General features: G+C 43.6%; 1 protein-coding gene across 1 annotated transcript in view; it reads left to right on the top strand.

Annotated features, from left to right (window-relative positions):
• The window catches only part of eprs1 (glutamyl-prolyl-tRNA synthetase 1), an 87,963-nt gene that overhangs the window by 4,170 nt on the left and 63,358 nt on the right, over positions 1 to 20,435 (top strand). Inside the window, exons 3-9 of the mRNA XM_035752748.2 lie at positions 6,393 to 6,492; positions 10,900 to 11,056; positions 11,570 to 11,715; positions 11,955 to 12,052; positions 12,130 to 12,256; positions 12,538 to 12,730; positions 18,899 to 19,070. Of these exons, the coding sequence (XP_035608641.1) occupies positions 6,393 to 6,492; positions 10,900 to 11,056; positions 11,570 to 11,715; positions 11,955 to 12,052; positions 12,130 to 12,256; positions 12,538 to 12,730; positions 18,899 to 19,070 (993 nt within the window). The remainder of the gene's footprint in view (positions 1 to 6,392; positions 6,493 to 10,899; positions 11,057 to 11,569; positions 11,716 to 11,954; positions 12,053 to 12,129; positions 12,257 to 12,537; positions 12,731 to 18,898; positions 19,071 to 20,435) is intronic.

Raw genomic sequence — 20,435 nt, 5'->3', positions numbered from 1 at the left:
TGTCATTTGCCTAGGCTTTCTTTCTTGGTCAAACGAAGAAGAGACAAGCCATTTGTTCAAGTCTCCGACTGGATATTTTGGTTGAGATTTACTCTGACATTATTTCCAGACGGACAGCTAAAGAATATACATTGCCTCGTGATCAATTTGGTCGCTTATTAACGTGTACTAATACCTAAAGTTGCATTACAAAAGTATTTCGAAGTGTTTTGTGAAAGTTTATCGTCGACTTTTTTAATTAAAAAAAATTACGTTAAGTTATAAGACGCTATTTTTTTCCGTTTATCACACAGTCTTCATATATCGATATCTAGGCTATATATGGACCGATTTAATCGGAAAAAAAGACCGAATAGTGATTATGGGACATCTAGGAGTGCCAACAAAGAAGATGGTCAAAGGTAATGAATGTTTTATATTTTATTTGTGCGGTTTGTGTAGCGACGACTATGCTAATTATTTTGTTTACGTCCCCTGCGGGTCTTTTGGGGTGTTACATGCTATCAGATAATAGCTTCTCATACTTTCGCCGAAAAGCATTTTAAAAATCTGACTTGTTGCCTGGATTCACAACGAGTGTAGCTTTAATTCAATACCCTGCATGTGCATTTTAATGAACGTTTGAGTTTTAACTAGTACTATTAGCATTTAGCGTAGCCCATTTGCATTTCCAGATGTCTAGATGGGACGCCTGCGTGTCAGGTAGGAGCAAGAGGTTAACTAACTTGCTTAGTTAAATAAAGGTTAAAAAAATATTTTTAAAAGAATTAGGCCAAATTGGTGTCCAAAAATACCGATCTCCGATTGTTATGAAAACTTGAAATTGGCCCTAATTAATCAGCCATTCCAATTAATTGGTCGACCGACTAGTACATTTACATTTAAGTCATTTAGCAGACGCTCTTATCCAGAGCGACTTACAAATTGGTGCATTCACCTTATGACATCCAGTGGAACAGCCACTTTACAATAGTGCATCTAAATCTTTTAAGGGGGGTGAGAAGGATTACTTTATCCTATCCTAGGTATTCCTTAAAGAGGTGGGGTTTCAGGTGTCTCCGGAAGGTGGTGATTGACTCCGCTGTCCTGGCGTCGTGGGGAGTTTGTTCCACCATTGGGGGCCAGAGCAGCGAACAGTTTTGACTGGGCTGAGCGGGAACTGTACTTCCTCAGTGGTAGGGAGGCAAGCAGGCCAGAGGTGGATGAACGCAGTGCCCTTGTTTGGGTGTAGGGCCTGATCAGAGCCTGGAGGTACTGAGGTGCCGTTCCCCTCACAGCTCCGTAGGCAAGCACCATGGTCTTGTAGCGGATGCGAGCTTCAACTGGAAGCCAGTGGAGAGAGCGGAGGAGCGGGGTGACGTGAGAGAACTTGGGAAGGTTGAACACCAGACGGGCTGCGGCGTTCTGGATGAGTTGTAGGGGTTTAATGGCACAGGCAGGGAGCCCAGCCAACAGCGAGTTGCAGTAATCCAGACGGGAGATGACAAGTGCCTGGATTAGGACCTGCGCCGCTTCCTGTGTGAGGCAGGGTCGTACTCTGCGGATGTTGTAGAGCATGAACCTACAGGAACGGGCCACCTCCTTGATGTTAGTTGAGAACGACAGGGTGTTGTCCAGGATCACGCCAAGGTTCTTAGCGCTCTGGGAGGAGGACACAATGGAGTTGTCAACCGTGATGGCGAGATCATGGAACGGGCAGTCCTTCCCCGGGAGGAAGAGCAGCTCCGTCTTGCCGAGGTTCAGCTTGAGGTGGTGATCCGTCATCCACACTGATATGTCTGCCAGACATGCAGAGATGCGATTCGCCGCCTGGTCATCAGAAGGGGGAAAGGAGAAGATTAATTGTGTGTCGTCTGCATAGCAATGATAGGAGAGACCATGTGAGGTTATGACAGAGCCAAGTGACTTGGTGTATAGCGAGAATAGGAGAGGGCCTAGAACAGAGCCCTGGGGGACACCAGTGGTGAGAGCGCGTGGTGAGGAGACAGATTCTCCCCACGCCACCTGGTAGGAGCGACCTGTCAGGTAGGACGCAATTCAAGCGTGGGCCGCGCCGGAGATGCCCAACTCGGAGAGGGTGGAGAGGAGGATCTGATGGTTCACAGTATCGAAGGCAGCCGATAGGTCTAGAAGGATGAGAGCAGAGGAGAGAGAGTTAGCTTTAGCAGTGCGGAGCGCCTCCGTGATACAGAGAAGAGCAGTCTCAGTTGAATGACTAGTCTTGAAACCTGACTGATTTGGATCAAGAAGGTCATTCTGAGAGAGATAGCGGGAGAGCTGGCCAAGGACGGCACGTTCAAGAGTTTTGGAGAGAAAAGAAAGAAGGGATACTGGTCTGTAGTTGATGACATCGGAGGGATCGAGTGTAGGTTTTTTCAGAAGGGGTGCAACTCTCGCTCTCTTGAAGACGGAAGGGACGTAGCCAGCGGTCAGGGATGAGTTGATGAGCGAGGTGAGGTAAGGGAGAAGGTCTCCGGAAATGGTCTGGAGAAGAGAGGAGGGGATAGGGTCAAGCGGGCAGGTTGTTGGGCGGCCGGCCGTCACAAGACGCGAGATTTCATCTGGAGAGAGAGGGGAGAAGGTGGTCAGAGCACAGGGTAGGGCAGTGTGAGCAGAACCAGCGGTGTCGTTTGACTTAGCAAACGAGGATCGGATGTCGTCGACCTTCTTTCAAAATGGTTGACGAAGTCATCTGCAGAGAGGGAGGAGGGGGAGGATTCAGGAGGGAGGAGAAGGTGGCAAAGAGCTTCCTAGGGTTAGAGGCAGATGCTTGGAATTTAGAGTGGTAGAAAGTGGCTTTAGCAGCAGAGACAGAGGAGGAAAATGTAGAGAGGAGGGAGTGAAAGGATGCCAGGTCCGCAGGGAGGCGAGTTTTCCTCCATTTCCGCTCGGCTGCCCGGAGCCCTGTTCTGTGAGCTCGCAATGAGTCGTCGAGCCACGGAGCGGGAGGGGAGGACCGAGCCGGCCTGGAGGATAGGGGACATAGAGAGTCAAAGGATGCAGAAAGGGAGGAGAGGAGGGTTGAGGAGGCAGAATCAGGAGATAGGTTGGAGAAGGTTTGAGCAGAGGGAAGAGATGATAGGATGGAAGAGGAGAGAGTAGCGGGGGAGAGAGAGCGAAGGTTGGGACGGCGCGATACCATCCGAGTAGGGGCAGTGTGGGAAGTGTTGGATGAGAGCGAGAGGGAAAAGGATACAAGGTAGTGGTCGGAGACTTGGAGGGGAGTTGCAATGAGGTTAGTGGAAGAACAGCATCTAGTAAAGATGAGGTCGAGCGTATTGCCTGCCTTGTGAGTAGGGGGAGAGGGTGAGGTCAAAAGAGGAGAGGAGTGGAAAGAAGGAGGCAGAGAGGAATGAGTCAAAGGTAGACGTGGGGAGGTTAAAGTCACCCAGAACTGTGAGAGGTGAGCCGTCCTCAGGAAAGGAGCTTATCAAGGCATCAAGCTCATTTTGGTCCGAGGGGACCGAAAGGGCTGGTAACTGTGACAGCATGAAATTCAAAGGAGGCGATAGACAGATGGGTAAGGGGAGAAAGGGAGAATGACCACTTGGGAGAGATGAGGATCCCGGTGCCACCACCCCGCTGACCAGAAGCTCTCGGGGTGTGCGAGAACACGTGGGCGGACGAAGAGAGAGCAGTAGGAGTAGCAGTGTTATCTGTGGTGATCCATGTTTCCGTCAGTGCCAAGAAGTCGAGGGACTGGAGGGAGGCATAGGCTGAGATGAACTCTGCCTTGTTGGCCGCAGATCGGCAGTTCCAGAGGCTACCGGAGACCTGGAACTCCACGTGGGTCATGCGCGCTGGGACCACCAGATTAGGGTGGCCGCGGCCACGCGGTGTGGAGCGTTTGTATGGTCTGTGCAGAGAGGAGAGAACAGGGATAGACAGACACATAGTTGACAGGCTACAGAAGAGGCTACGCTAATGCAAGGAGATTGGAATGACAAGTGGACTGCACGTCTCGAATGTTCAGAAAGTTAATCTTACGTAGCAAGAATCTTATTGACTAAAATGATTAAAATGATACAGTACTGCTGAAGTAGGCTAGCTGGCAGTGGCTGCGTTGTTGACTTTGTAGGCTAGCTGGCAGTGGCTGCGTTGTTGACACTACACTAATCAAGTCATTCCGTTGAGTGTAATAGTTTCTACAGTGCTGCTATTCGGGGGCTAGCTGGCTAGTGTTGATTACGTTACGTTGCGTTAAAAGAACGACAATAGCTGGCTAGCTAACCTAGAAAATTGCTCTAGACTACACAATTATCTTTGATACAAAGACGGCTATGTAGCTAGCTATGTAGCTAGCTACGATCAAACAAATCAAACCGTTGTGCTGTAATGAAATGAAAATGTGATACTACCTGTGGAGCGAAGCGTAATGCGACCGGGTTGTTGAGTGCGGAAGTACTATTCGGTAGATGTTGGCTAGCTGTTGGCTAGCTAGCAGTGTCTCCTACGTTAAGGACGACAAATAGCTGGCTAGCTAACCTCGGTAAATTAAGATAATCACTCTAAGACTACACGCTCTAAACTACACAATTATCTTGGATACGAAGACAGATATGTATATCTAGTATATATATAGTATATGTGTATATATACGTGTGTGTGTATATATACGCATGTATGTGTATATATGTATGTATGTATGTTTGTGTATGTATATATGTGTATATTAGAGGTCGACCGGTTTTAATCAGAATGGCCGATTAATTAGGGCCGATTCCAGGTTTTCATATCAATCGGACATCAGTATTTTTTGACTTTTTTTTGTATTTTAATTTTTAAATTTTTTTTTTACACCTTTTATTTAATCTTTATTTAACTAGGCAAGTCAGTTAAGAACATTTTCCTATTTTCAATGATGGCCTAGGAATGGTGGGTTAACTGCCTCGTTCAGGGGCAGAACGACAGAATTTCACCTTGTCAGGTCGGGGGATTGCAACCTTACAGTTAACTAGTCCAACGCAATAACGACCGTTGCACTCCACAGGGAGACTGCCTGTTGCGCGAATGCAGTAAGCCAAGGTAAGTTGCTAGTAAGCATTAAACTTATCTTCGAAAAAAACAATCAATCATAATCACTAGTTAACTACACATGGTTGATATTACTAGATGTTATCTAGCGTGTCCTGCGTTGCGTATAATCTGACTGAGCATTCAAGTATCTAAGTATCTGACTGAGTGGTGGTAGGCAGAAGCAGGCGCGTAAACATGAATTCAAACAGCACTTTATGCGTTTTGCCAGCAGCTCTTCGTTGTGCGTCAAGCATTGCACTGTTTATGACTTCAAGCCTATCAACTCCCGAGATGAGGCTGGTGTAACCGAAGTGAAATGGCTAGCTAGTTAGCGCGCGCTAATAGCGTTTCAAACGTCACTTGCTCTGAGCCCTGGGGTGGTTGTTTCCCTTGCTCTGCATGGGTAACGCTCAGTCGAGGGTGGCTGTTGTATTCCTGGTTCGAGCCCAGGGAGGAGCGAGGAGAGGGACTGAAGCTATACTGTTACACTGGCAATACTAAAGTGCCTATAAGAACATCTAATAGTCAAAGGTTAATGAAATACAAATGGAATAGAGGGAAATAGTCCCATAATTCCTATAATAACTGCAACCTAAAACTTCTTACCTTGGAATATTGAAGACTCATGTTAAAAGCAACCACCAGCTTTCATATGTTCTCATGTTCTGAGCAAGGAACTTAAACGTTAGCTTTCTTACATGACACATATTGCACTTTTATTTTCTTCTCCAAAACTTTGTTTTTGCATTATTTAAACCAAATTGAACATGTTTCATTAATTTTAGGCTACATTGATTTTATTGATGTATTATGTTTAAGTTAAAATAAGTGTTCATTCAGTATTGATGTAATTGTCATTATTACAAATACATTTTTTTTTTTTAATCGCCCAATTTAATTATCGGCCTTTTTGGTTCTCCATTAATCAGTATCGATATCGGCGTTTAAAAATCATAATCGGTCGACCTCTAGTGTGTGTATGTGTGTATATACGTATGTATGTGTATGAGAAAGAGAGATATGCGGTGGCGTTTTTCTGTTACAGTAACGTTATGCTATTTTATAGTTGGATTTGTTATGGAGAATACTGTCATTATGTGGTCTTGCAGACATTGATTGGGTTTTGACATAACTTTAAACTAGCACTATTTGCCAGAGTAGCCTGTTCTCTATGAGTGGAGCAGAGACTGTGTAAAGTAGAGAATAAACACATGCGCACAACGTGATCCGCGTATGCACACAAGCTTCAGGATCTTTAGTTCAGACAGATAAGAGTTCAGTCTGCAGCCACGCTGTAGGAAGTGTTTTATAAGGCTTAGCCTTTGAAACGATCAAGTGTGTTGTCTGTGGTGTTTCTCCCCATCTCGCTCCCTTAGGTCAGTGCAGTTCAGCGATTTGAACTCCATCACGCGCTACCTTGCCCGCCTGGCTCCCAGTCTGGGCCTGTACGGCTCCAACATGCTGGAACAAACTGAGGTGAGACTAGCACTGACCCCAACGCTTGGGCGTACCCAAAATCTACCCTGCATTATTAGCTTGAGCTACTGAATGGAAAACCTGAAGGGCTGAAGTTGTCCAGAGGCTGCATTCAATTCACTCAGAAAATCAACAGCTATTTAATCAATTTAAGGGACATAACACTCGAATCACAATTTGTCAGATGTTTTCTGTCCTCAAATGGCACACAGTCGCATGGTGCACATTCCGAAATGCCATGAATCTAGTTACAGTGCTTTCGGAAAGTATTCAGACCCTTTCCCCATTTTGTAACGTTACAGCCTTATTCTAAAATGGATTAAATACATAAAAATCCTCTTCACAATATCCTATAATAACAAAGCAAAAACAGTTTTTTCGACATTTTTGCAAATGTATTAAAAATGAAAACAGATACCTTATGTACATAGGTATTCAGACCCTCTGCTATTAGACTCGAAATTGAGCTCATGTGCATTCTGTTTTCATTTAATATCCTTGAGATTTTTCTACAAGTTGATTGGAGTCTGGAGGAAACCTGGCACTATCCCTATGGTGAAGCATGGTAGTGGCAGCATCATGCTGTGGGGATGTTTTTCAGCGGCAGGGACCTGGAGACTAGTCATAGATCGAGGAAAAGAGCAAAGTAGAGATCCTGTATGAAAACCTGCTCCAGAGTGCTCAGGACCTCCGACTGGGGGTGAAGGTTCACCTTCAAACAGGACAACGGACCCTAAACACACAGCCTAGACAACCCAGGAGTAGCCTCGGGACAAGTCTCAGAATGTCCTTGAGTGGCCCAGGACTTGAACCTGATAGGACATCTCTGGAGAGACCTGGAAAAATAATCTGCCTGACAGATCTTGAGAGGATCTGCAGAGAAGAATGGGAGAAACTACTCAGATACAGGGGTGCCGAGCTTGTAGCGTCATATCCAAGACCACTCGGGGCTGTAATCGCTGCAAATGGGGCTTTAACAAAGTACTGACTAAATGGTCTGAATATTTGTGTAAATGTGAGAGTTTATTTTTTAAACCTCTTAGAGCTACCCCCTACTTTTTTCAATTTCTGCCTGAATACATAAAAAAATAAAAAAAATAATGGTTGTATCATCTTTAAAATGAACAAGATAAAACAAACATTCAGATATGATGATGGGGACAATTTCATAATTTGCAAATAAATTCATTAAAAATCCTACAATGTGATTTTCTGGATTTTCTTTCTTCTCCTTTTGTCTGTCATAGTTGAAGTGTACCTATGATGAAAATTACAGGCCTCATCTTTTTAAGTGGGAGAACTTGCACAATTGGTGGCTGACTAAATACTTTTTTGCCCCACTGTATATATAGAGTACAGGGAACATAAGGTTGACTATATTATTATAGACCTGCTAGATATACTGTCTCATTTACATTATGACATTTCAGCTAGATCTAATGTCTCTATTATACACTGCTCAAATAAATAAAGGGAACACTTAAACAACACAATATAACTCCAAGTCAATCACACTTCTGTGAAATCACACTGTCCACTTAGGAAGCAACACTGATTGACAATAAATTTCACATGCTGTTGTGCAAATGGAATAGACAACAGGTGGAAATTATAGGCAATTAGCAAGACACCCCCAATAAAGGAGTGGTTCTGCAGGTGGTACCACTTCTCAGTTCCTATGCTTTCTGGCTGATGTTTTGGTCAGTTTTGAATGCTGGCGGTGCTTTCACTCTAGTGGTAGCATGAGATGGAGTCTACAACCCACACAACTATCTCAGGTAGTGCAGCTCATCCAGGATGGCACATCAATGCGAGATGTGGCAAGAAGGTTTGCTGTGTCTGTCAGCGTAGTGTCCAGAGCATGGAGGCGCTACCAGGAGGCAGGCCAGTACATCAGGAGACGTGGAGGAGGCCGTAGGAGGGCAACAACCCAGCAGCAGGACCGCTACCTCTGCCTTTGTGCAAGGAGGAGCACTGCCAGAGCCCTGCAAAATGACCTCCAGCAGGCCACAAATGTGCATGTGTCTGCTCAAACGGTCAGAAACGGACTCCATGAGGGTGGTATGAGGGCCCGACGTCCACAGGTGGGGGTTGTGCTTACAGCCCAACACCGTGCAGGACGTTTGGCATTTGCCAGAGAACACCAAGATTGGCAAATTCGCCACTGGCGTCCTGTGCTCTTCACAGAAGAAAGCAGGTTCTGAGCACATGTGACAGACGTAACAGTCTGGAGACGCCGTGGAGAACGTTCTGCCTGCAACATCCTCAAGCATGACCAGTTTGGCGGTGGGTCAGTCATGGTGTGGGGTGGCATTTCTTTGAGGGGGCGCACAGCCCTCCATGTGCTTGCCAGAGGTAGCCTGACTGCCATTAGGTACCGAGATGAGATCCTCAGACCCCTTGTGAGACCATATGCTGGTGCGGTTGGCCCTGGGTTCCTCCTAATGCAAGACAATGCAAGACCTCATGTGGCTGGAGTGTGTCAGCAGTTCCTGCAAGAGGAAGGCATTGATGCTATGGACTGGCCCGCCCGTTCCCCAGACCTGAATCCAATTGAGCACATCTGGGACATCATGTCTCGCTCCATCCACCAACGTTGCACCACAGACTGTCCAGGAGTTGGCGGATGCTTTAGTCCAGGTCTGGGAGGAGATCCCTCAGGAGACCATCCGCGACCTCATCAGGAGCATGTCCAGGCTTTGTAGGGAGGTCATACAGGCACGTGGAAGCCACACACACTACTGAGCCTCATTTTGACTTGTTTTAAGGACATTACATCAAAGTTGGATCAGCCTGTAGTGTGGTTTTCCACTTTAATTTTGAGTGTGACTCCAAATCCAGACCTCCATGGGTTGATAAATGAGATTTTCATTGATAATGTTTGCGTGATTTTTGTTGTCAGCACATTCAACTATGTAAAGAAAAAAGTATTTAATAAGAATATTTCATTCATTCAGATCTAGGATGTTTTATTTTAGTGTTCCCTTTATTTATTTGAGCAGTGTATTGTGACAAACCAGCTAGATCTGTCTTTATTATATTGCAACAGACCAGCTGTATCTACTGTCTCCATTTCACTTTGGCCATTGTTGTGGGCCTGCCCTCCCCTCAACAGCCTCAAATAGGCTATTTCATTTCACAAATAATATTTTATATTATTAATTTCAAACAACGGCATTAGCATGAGAAGAACTTACCAGTCCAAAACTGTCCTCTCAGTTCAAAAAATATTCCTCCATTTGGGATTCGCTAAATGAATCGTCCTCGATCAATTTCTTCTAAAATTGTGTGTACATCTGTATATCTAGACTTAGATTTAGCTTTTCCTGACTTAGTCGCCATACTGATTGATATATAAACAGCAGAATATGCGCTTTACCAAAACAATGCTGTGCGCAACATGCGTTGCTCCTTCCGGTTTATTACATGGGTTGGTCTTCCAACACATAAACATGACATATTGCCGTTTACCTCATCAGCTCATTGGCTCTCTACCCAGCTAGATTTCAAGACGATTAGTGGTCATTGGGTTAAAATACAGTCAATCAATGAAACAGCGGGAAAATCATTCGTGCACAATGATGTCATTACTTGTTGTCTTCAAATCGGTTTCTTTCAGTCAATGCGTCCCGCGAAATGACCCATCAGGTTTGGTTGTGTTACAAACACAGTTGATTGCAATGAAACCAAACATGACTGGAAAAATTTTGTGTGTGTATTTACCTCGAATGTGTCGGCGAAAATGGAATGAGACGGAATTCACGACACAATCTGTTCACAAAATGTTTTGTGTTAGGCTATAAAAATTGATTTTATCAAACAAAAGACCATTGTGTAACAATGAGCATTGGGATTGCAAACAGAGGAAGATCGTCAAAGGTAAACAATTTATTTTATTGCAATTTGTGATTTTATTACGCCTGTGCTGGTTGAAATAGTTGTTTTTTATGGGGCTCTATCCTCAGATAATTGCATTGTATTCTTTTGCAGTAAATCCTTTTTTAAATCTGACAACTCAGTTGGATTAGCAAGATTCTAGGCTTTTGAAACATGTGAGACACTTGTATTATCATGAATGTTTAATATGACTATTTATGTAGCGATCACCGTATGTTGTCAAATTTCATCCCGCTACCGGGTTCCGTGCGCAGAGAGGTTAATACATTTGCTAAAAAAATCTAAAAACCGTTTTTTGGTTTGTCATAACGGGGTATTATGAGTCTATCAATGGGGGGAAAACAATTTAATACATTTTAGAAGGCTGTAACGTAACAAAATGTGGAAAAAGTCAAGGGGTCTGAATAATGCACTGTACATTATTTTCAGTCAGAATGCAACTTTTTCTATGCCCACCCCATTCTTCCTCTGTCCCTCACTGCTTGTGTGCCTCTCTATTTTTCTTCCCAGGTGGACCACTGGCTGGAATTCAGTGCACAACGTGTGTGTGGCCAGTCTGGCCTGGCTGCAGCCCTGGGGGAACTGGACAAGGCTCTGGAGCTGCGCACTTTTCTCGTGGGCCACAGCTTGACCCTGGCCGACATCTGTGTGTGGGCCGCGCTCAAAGGTCAGTGTTTCTCCCACCATATCTTATGCCAGGGGAACTCAACTGATACCTTACGAGGTCTGGAACCTGCTGGTTTTATGTTCGACCTAATAAATAATTGTGCACACCTGGTGTCCCAAGTGTAAATCAGTCCCTGATTTAGAGGGGAACGATGTAGTGGAACTGGCTTTGAGGTCTAGAATTGAGTTTGAGGGTCTTAGGTAGTTTTGGCCTCCCCACTGTGCTTCTGTTGGTTTCAATTTAATGTGTTGATGTTTTCAGTCCTGAATACTACTTTGTATACCTTCTCTTGTATGTCCTGTCATAAAAATACATCTTGGGGAAAACTTGGTGCTTGTCATGTTCAGCTGATGAAATAGTCTTAACACTAAACTTGAAGATGGATGGGGTAGATGCAGCCATGTTGCCTAGGCTTCTACAGTCTTGTAACCCAGATTCAAACAGAGTCCCGCACACTCACACATTCTACTGCCCATCAGGACCTCTCTCCATCTCTCTCTCATCTGTGTATAGGTAGTAGCGAGTGGCAGTCGATGCAGACAAAAGCTGGGGCCTTCTCCCATGTGGCTCGCTGGTTTGCCTTCCTGGGCTCCCAGGTGCCCTTCACCGCCGTGGGCCACAAGTACACCAACAGCAAGGCCCCCTCACGCAATTCCAATGTAAGTAACACAACTGCCAATGGTCAACTCGCTGAATGTCGCCTCCTTCCATTGAAAATACAAGATTCTGAAAATACAAAATTCTGGTTGTTTTGTGGCACAAGTAGTGAGCTATGTGAATACACTGTTAAGAGTCCTAATTTGAGATCTGCACACTTAACTCAAATGTTCACTTAAATCAAGCATTACTGCATTCTAATGTCCCCTTGACTGTATCCTCTCTATGTCCCTGTTCTCAGTCTGAGAAGGAGAAGCAGCAGGACGTGGGGAAGTTTGTGGAGCTGCCAGGAGCCGAGATGGGCAAGGTGGTGGTCCGTTTCCCCCCTGAGGCCAGCGGGTAAGGGGCAACTTCCCAAAGCAACAGTGATATTCATTAGGAAAAACAGATCTTTTGTACATGTCGCTTTTTCTCAGGTACTTGCACATTGGCCATGCCAAGGCTGCCCTGCTCAACCAGCACTATCAGGTGACCTTCAAGGGCAAGCTCATCATGCGCTTTGACGACACCAACCCTGAGAAGGAAAAAGAGGACTTTGAGAAGGTATCTCCCACACTTCAATCTTCTGAATTCATGTATAAACAATCCTGTGTGGAAACTGAGAATAGGCTACACATTAAAGAATATAAGACATTTTAGGAGAGAGAATGCTTTTATGTTCTACTATTGCCTGGAAGCATTATGTAAAAGCTGAATTACTTGTAAAAAAAAAAGGGTAATAATTGAATGTCTGACCTACTAAAACAACCACAAGTATAAAATGGTTGGGATGAAACTGCAGAAAAGGGATCTAGCCAAATAATTTTCATTTGTGTCTGTCTCAGGTGATCCTGGAGGACGTGGCCATGCTGCAGATCAAGCCAGACCAGTTCACCTACACCAGCGACCACTTTCCCCGCATTCAGGGCATGGCGGAGCAGCTGCTGAGGGAGGGCAAGGCCTACATCGATGACACACCCCCAGAGCAGATGAAGGCAGAGAGGGAGCAGCGCACCGAGTCAAGCCACCGCAGCAACTGTAAGGGCAATATGAGTGGTGCGATAGCTGAATTCAAACTTGTCCCCTTGTCCGTATCCACCGCCTTATATCTGAAACTGATTGGCTCTGAAGTTTCATATGCAGTGGTGGTTGGTTCCGTTTCAGAAAAGGAAGGACGCAAATTTTTTTCATTATTTTTCATGAGTATGGCCTTATTTCTATTACAGCATATTGGATGACTGTCATTCATATTCCATTCAAAGTTCAATGTAACATCGATAGGTTTAGGCAACTACATAATACTCGAATTTGCCTTATTCCCATCATGTTGCTACAACCTAGCCTATGAATGCAAGTTGACAACGTATGTGCTCACAAGTCGAGAGAGAAATTTGAGGTGACAGACATTGGCACCTTCAATACCGCCTTGCACACGCTTGCCTGCAACTAGCTCATCTATGGTGTAATCATTAGTCCAACAGTTGCAAACAAATTTTATTGGACAAATTCTGGTATGTTTATCCCCGTTTCGTTCGCTTCCATTTTAAGAAACATTTTTTTCAACCTAATTGGTGGCATGAATAGGAACAACCCTGATCATACATAAAAACACAGTTCACTTTCATAGGAGCCACATTTTATACCTTCTCCCATCTATGCACTCTCCTCCTCTCACCTTCTCCCTTCGCTTGTGGACTTCAATGCAAAACTCATAAGCTAGGTGAAAACCTTTCCAAGCCAAACCATATCATAACCTCTACACACAGCCTACATCGTTGTCCCTATATCAGCTAAAGTAATGTTGTAGTCAACATAGCTAATAGAACTAATGCATTAGTAAACCTGGTACAATCATGCAGTACAGTGTATAGATAGAAAACACTAAAGTTTCTAAAACGGTTAAAATAATGTCTGTGAGTATAACAACTGATTTAGCAGGTGAAAACCTGAGAAAAATCCATTCAGGAAGTAGTTTTTTTAGTTGGTTTTGTAGTTTTCTATTCAATGACATTACAGTATCCATTGACTTAGGACTCCATTTGCAGTTCATATGCCTTCCACTAGACGTCAACAGTCTTTAGAAATCGTTTCAGGCTTGTATTCTTATAAATGAGGGAGTAAGACCAGTCTAAAGGAGTGGACCCTAAGGGGTCGCAGAGCTTTTTCAGGCGCATGTGCATTTCTTGTTTACCTTTTATATTGACAACGTTATTGTCTGGTTGAAATATTATAGATAATTTAGGCTAAGAAAAACAACCTGAGGATTGAATATTAACATTGTTTGACATGTTTCTATGAACTTTACGGATACAATTTGGATTTGTTGATTGTTTTGATTGTTTTGACTTGAGTTTGAGCCTGTGGATTACTGAAGAAAACGCTCTAACAAAACTGAGGTTTTTGGATATAAAGAGACTTCATCGAACAAAAGGAACATTTATTGAGTAAATTAATGTCTTCTGATTGCCACCATATGAAGATCATCAAAGGTAAGGGATTAATTTTCTCTATTTCTGAGTTTTGTAAAGCTTCTACTTGGCTGGTTACTGTTTGTAATAATTTGTCAACTGGGCTAGGTATGTTCTGGGCTAGGTATGCTTTCACCGAAAAGCATTTTATACATATGACACTGGTTGGTTTAACAAGAAGTTAATCTTTAAACCTATGTAAAATATGTTTTTGTTTTCTAAATTTTTATAATGAGCATTTCTGTAATTGATCTTGGCGCTCTGCAACCTCACTATGTTGGCCAGATGGGACGCTAGCGTCCCACGTACCCTAGAGAGGTTAAGTACTAGGTATGTTCTCTGATGCTTTGGGTGAACAACATGTCAGTTCATGCTGCAAGAGTTATGATACTTTGGTAGACGTCCTCTGGAAGTTGTCATAATTACTGTGTAAGTCTATGAAACAGGGTGAGATCCAAGAGCCTGCTAGGTTTTGTATTGAGGTCAATGTACCAAGAGGAGGACGGAAGCTAGCTGTCCTCCGGCTACACCATGGTGCTACCCTAAAGAGTGCTGTTGAGGCTACTGTAGACCTTTGTAAAACAGTGTCTTAATGAATTATTTGGTGACATATTTAGTATTGTGGCCGATTTGGGGCACGTTCTTTTCCAAGTAACAGCAATTGAAGGCGGTTTGTCTGTTCACGCTGATCATTGTTTTACACGTTAAAAACATCATAAAGCTCGATTCTGCACATAGTTTGACCAGTTTAGTCGACATATAATATGTAAATTTGAAGTTTTGATGCGCAAGAGTGCGGGACCAGAAGTCATTTTGGGTGCATTTCAACTGAAGCTGTTAGCATATGCTAATACAGAGACACACAATGTGAAACCAAACAATGTATTGGGTAAGTATGACTCCTTCTACGTCTTCTGATCGAAGAACATCAAAGGTAAGGGAATATTTATTTGGTTATTTTGGGTTTCTGTGGACTCCAAACGTAGAGGAGACATACTGCTAATATCTGAGCGCCGTCTCATTGTATAGCCAGTGAACGAATTCTGTAACGTTAAAAATAAATGTAATACAGCGGTTGCATTAAGAAGAAGTGTATCTTTGTAACTATATGTAGAACATGTATATTTAGTCATGTTTATTGCTTGTTATCTGACGTTAGCTGTCGGAGCTATCATCATTTCTCCGGACATTTGAGTAGCATTTTTTGAAATGTCGTCATTGTAAACAGAGATTTATGGATATAAATGGCATATTATTGAACAAAAAAAAATGTATTGTGTAACATGTACTATTACTGTCATCTGATGAAGATTTTCAAAAGGTTAGTGAATGATTTATTTTTTAATCCTGCTTTTATAATTTTATATTTTCCTGGACAAAATGGCTGCCTCTCGTCTTTTGTTTCGGTGGTGGTCTAATATAAATATGTGCTATGTTTTCGCCGTAAAACATCTTAGAAATCTGACTTGCTGGGTAGATGAACAAGGTGTTTATCTTTCATTTGAGCTATTGGACTTGTTAACTTCTTGTGGCGACCCATCCCGGATCCGGTATCGTGACTACGGCTCAAGCTCATTACCATAACGCAAAATGCAAAAAAATATTCTTAGAAATATTTAACCTCCAAACATTAACAAGTCCAATTTACAACTTTTTGGTGTTCAACTATTTAACTATACTAGCATGCTTAAAAGGCTGCAAAAAAATAGTTAATATTGGGTATCATTTTTTTTTTTTTGGCAATGAAAATATTGGATATCGCTATCGTCCAACAATGTCATATCGGTGCATCCCTAGTTATAACGGAGTTATCCCTGATCAGATGTTAAATTTGAGTCATTAAGAAGCCCTTCTTAAGCATAAATCATAGTCGATGGACTGTGAGACGCGATAGTCCGGTGTTCCATTGTGACATAGCTACGTGGCTCTGAGACCACCATCCGCCGGGGACTCATAGCACCTCACCGCAATTCCTGAACACGCACCTCACCGCAATTCCCAACGAACGCCCTCTGGTACACGTCCTCTATTAATTTGAATGTTGACAGTTGAAGAAATTGCTTGAGCTGCGCTCAGAATTCAAAAAGTATGAAAGCCAATAGTCCAATATTCTCGAACACTGTTGTGTGTACATGTTTTGTACTATTATTAACCCTTTCCAAAGTGACTTACAGGAGCAATTAGGGTTAAGGGCCTTGCTCAAGGACACATTGAGAGATTTTTCACCTCGTCGGTTCTGGGAATCGAACCAGCGACCTTTCGGTTACTGGCCCAATGCTCTTAACTGCGAAGCTACCTGCCGCCCAAAAGATGTTCAGAGAAAATAATGGCTGGAATATGTGGTTAATGGAATGGTATCAAGTTCGAATAAATTCCATTAATTCAGTTCCAGCCATTGTTCAACTCCGCAAAAAAGAAACGTCCTCTCACTGAAAACTGCATTTATTTTCAGCAAACTTAACATGTGAAAGTATATTTACATTTACATTTAAGTCATTTAGCAGACGCTCTTATCCAGAGCGACTTACAAATTGGTGCATACACCTTATGACAACCAGTGGAACAGCCACTTGCATCTAAATCTTGTTGGGGGGGAGAAGGATTACCTACCCTTACTTACCCTATCCTAGGTATTCCTTGAAGAGGTGGGGTTTCAGGTGTCTCCGGAAGGAGACACCTATGTATGTATGAACATATCAAGATTCAACAACTGAGACAAACTGAACAAGTTCCATAGACAACAAAAATGGAATAATGTTTCCCTGAACAAAGGGGGGGGTCAAAATCAAAAGTAACAATCAGTATCTGGTGTCGCCACCAGCTGCATTAAGTACTGCAGTGCATCTCCTCCTCATGGACTGCACCAGATTTGCCAGTTCTTGCTGTGAACTATTGCCTCACTGTTCCACCAAGGCAAGTTTCTGGGGGGAATGGCCCTAGCCCTCACCCTCCGATCCAACATCTCCCAGGCGTGCTCAATGGGATTGAGAGCAGGGCTCTTTGCTGGCCATGGCAGAACACCGACATTCCTGTCTTGCAGGAAATCACGCACAGAACGAGCAGTATGGCTGGTGGCATTGTCATGCTGGAGGTTCATGTCAGGATGAGCCTGCAGGAAGGGTACCACATGAGGGAGGAGGATGTCTTCCCTGTAAAGCTCAGTGTTGAGATTGCTTGCAATGACAACAAGCTCAGTCCGATGAGGCTGTGACACTCCGCCCCAGACCCTGACGGACCCCCCACCTCCAAATTGATCCCGCTCCAGAGTACAGGCCTCTGTGTAACGCTCATTCCTTCGACGATTAACACAAATCCGTCCTTCACCCCTGGTGAGACAACCACTACTCGTATGTGAAGTGCTCTTTTTGCCAGTCTTGTCTGGTCCAGCGACGGTGTGTTTGTGCCCATAGGAGACGTTGTTGCTGGTGATTGTCCGGTGAGGACCTGCCTTACAACAGGTCTGCAAGCCCTCAGTCTAGCCTCTCTCAGCCTATTGCGGACAGCCTGAGCACTGATGGAGGGATTGTGCGTTCCTGGTGTAACTCGGGTAATTGTTGCCATCCTGTACTTGTCCCTCAGGTGTGATGTTCAAATGTACCAATCCCTTGCAGGTGTTGTTACACGTGGTCTGCCACTGCGGGGACGGTCGGCTGTCCGTCCTGTCATCCTGTAGTGCTGTCTTAGGGGTCTCACAGTACGAACATAGCAATTTATTGCCCTGGCCGTCCTCATGCCTCCTTGCAGCATGCCTAAGGCACATTCACGCAGATGAGCAGGGACCCCGGGCATCTTTCTTTTGGTGTTTTTCAGGCCTCTTTAGTGTCCTAAGTGTTCGTAACTGTGACCTTAATTGCCTACCTTCTGTAAGCTGTTAGTGTCTTAACGACCGTTCCACAGGTGCATGTTCATTAATTGTTTATGGTTCATTGAACAAGCATGGGAATCAGTGTTTAAACCCTTTACAATGAAGATCTGTGAAGTTGTTTGGATTTTTATGAATGATCTTTGAAAGACCGGGTTCTGAAATAAGGACGTTTCTTCTTTTGCTTAGTTGATGAGCTTGTCCTTCCCAGTTAAGGTGCCACCAACCTCCTGTGCTTTATATAGACTGGTGGGTTTTTAAGTCATGTCCAAACAATTGGATTGGCCACAGGTGTACTCATCAAGTTGTAATGGCATCTCAAGGACAATCAAAGGAAATTGGATGCACCTGAGCGCAATTTGGAGTCTCCTAGCAAAGGGGTTTCAATGGTTATATAAATGAGATTTCATTTTCAATAATTTGGCAAAAATGTCTTAACATGTTTTCACTTCGTCATTATGTGTTGAGAATTTGTTTGTTAACCATTTACTTCAGGCTGTAACATAATAAAATGTGCAGTGTAAGTAAAGGGGTAAGAAAGCACTTGTTCCTTTGATCGTAGTTTGCTAGCTTGTCAGTTGACTTGTCAGCAAGCCAAGTACTTGTTTTGAAAGTTGGATCTCATCAGAGGCTTTAAATTTGTACTTACACTTTGATGTTCAAATTAATTGGGTGGTTAGAAAACGTGGTGTTCTAGTGAATTCTGTTTTAATCCAAAAACAGACCATACTTTTTTAAATAATTCACTTTGCTTCAACTTATCTAGGGTCCATTTGGAATTCAGTTGATGATGACTGTGATACTTAAAACAGCTCGCAGTCTTCACTCATCGCCTTTCCTCCTCTTTCTCCCATGTCTTCTCCACCCCTCCACCAGCGGTGGAGCAGAACCTAAAGATGTGGGAGGAGATGAAGGCAGGCACGGAGTACGGCCAGACCTGCTGTATGCGGGCCAAGATTGACATGGCCTCCAACAACGGCTGCATGCGCGATCCCACCTTCTACCGCTGCAAGAATGCCCCCCACCCCCGAACTGGCACCACCTACAGGTAGGGGGACACAGCACACTACAAAAAAATGTAGTAATTTATTAAATTCATCCGCTATTTAAAATTTTTCATTTAAGTTTTATATCATCAGGGAGTCATGCTGAGACCATGATTTCGTTTGCAGATGGGCCCTGCATGAACACATCATTAAACAATAATTATACTATACATTCGGAAAGTATTCAGGCCCCTTGACTTGTTACATTACAGCCGTATTCTAAAATGGATCAAATAAAAAAAAAAATCCTCATCAATCTACACACCATTCCCCATAATGACAGTGAAAACCAGTTTAGACATTTTTGAAGACTGAAATACATTATTTACTTAAGTATTCAGAACCTTTGCTATGAGACTTGAAATTGAGCTCAGGTGCATCCTGTTTCCATTGACCATCCTTGAGATGTTTCTACAACTTGATTGGAGCCCACCTGTGGTAAATTCAATTGATTGGACATGATTTGGAAAGGCACACCTGTCTATACAAGGTCCTGTTATACACTTGAGTGAGGACCCAAAAGCGGTTTAACAAAAAAAAAGTCCTTTAATGTAAACACAGGGAAGACATAGATCCTCTTCAGATGTAGATAATGGAAAAATAAACAACCCGCAGAGAGGGCGACAAATGAAACAAAAAGTCCTTCTGATAATTACAAAAGAGCCCCCTTCTTAGCAGCAGAGGAGAATAGCTGGGTTAGCGGCGACAGGCTGCAGGTCTCTCTGGGTAGCCGCGGGTCGTAGAGGAACAGTGGTACCTGATCTCACGTAGCATCAGATGAACTGGACACAGTACAAACGATAAGACAGTTAGCTGAGTACAGGATGCACTTGCCAGGCAGATTCCGACAGGACGGGACAAGGATGAAGCAAACGAGACGATAGTTTGTTTCTGGCATGAGAAACTCAAACGAGAATCTGACAAAGAAAGAAGCAGGAACAGAGAAAGAAATAGAGACCTAATCAGAGGGAAAAAGGGAACAGGTGGGAAAAGGGTGAACGAGGTAGTTAGAGGAGATGAGGAACAGCTGGAGGAGAGAAAGAGAAGGTAACCTAATACGACCAGCAGAGGGAGACAGAGTGAAGAGAAAGAACAGGAACAAGACATAATATGACAAGACATGACAGGTCCCACAGTTGACAGTGCATGTCAGAGCAAAAACCATCAAGTCATGAGGTTTTAGGAATTGTCCGTAGAGCTCCGAGACGGGTTGTTTCGAGGCCATCAATTGAATTTAACACAGGTGGACTTCAAGTTGTAGAAACATCTCAAGGATGATCAATGGAAAAAGGATGAGCTTATTTTCGATTCTTATAGCAAAGGGTCTGAATACGTATGAAAATAAGCTATTTGTATTCTTTATTAAA

This window comes from Oncorhynchus keta, chromosome 35 (genome assembly GCF_023373465.1).
Source record: "Oncorhynchus keta strain PuntledgeMale-10-30-2019 chromosome 35, Oket_V2, whole genome shotgun sequence".
Taxonomy (NCBI): Eukaryota; Metazoa; Chordata; class Actinopteri; order Salmoniformes; family Salmonidae; genus Oncorhynchus; species Oncorhynchus keta.
This window is presented reverse-complemented; position numbering and strand designations above follow the sequence as displayed.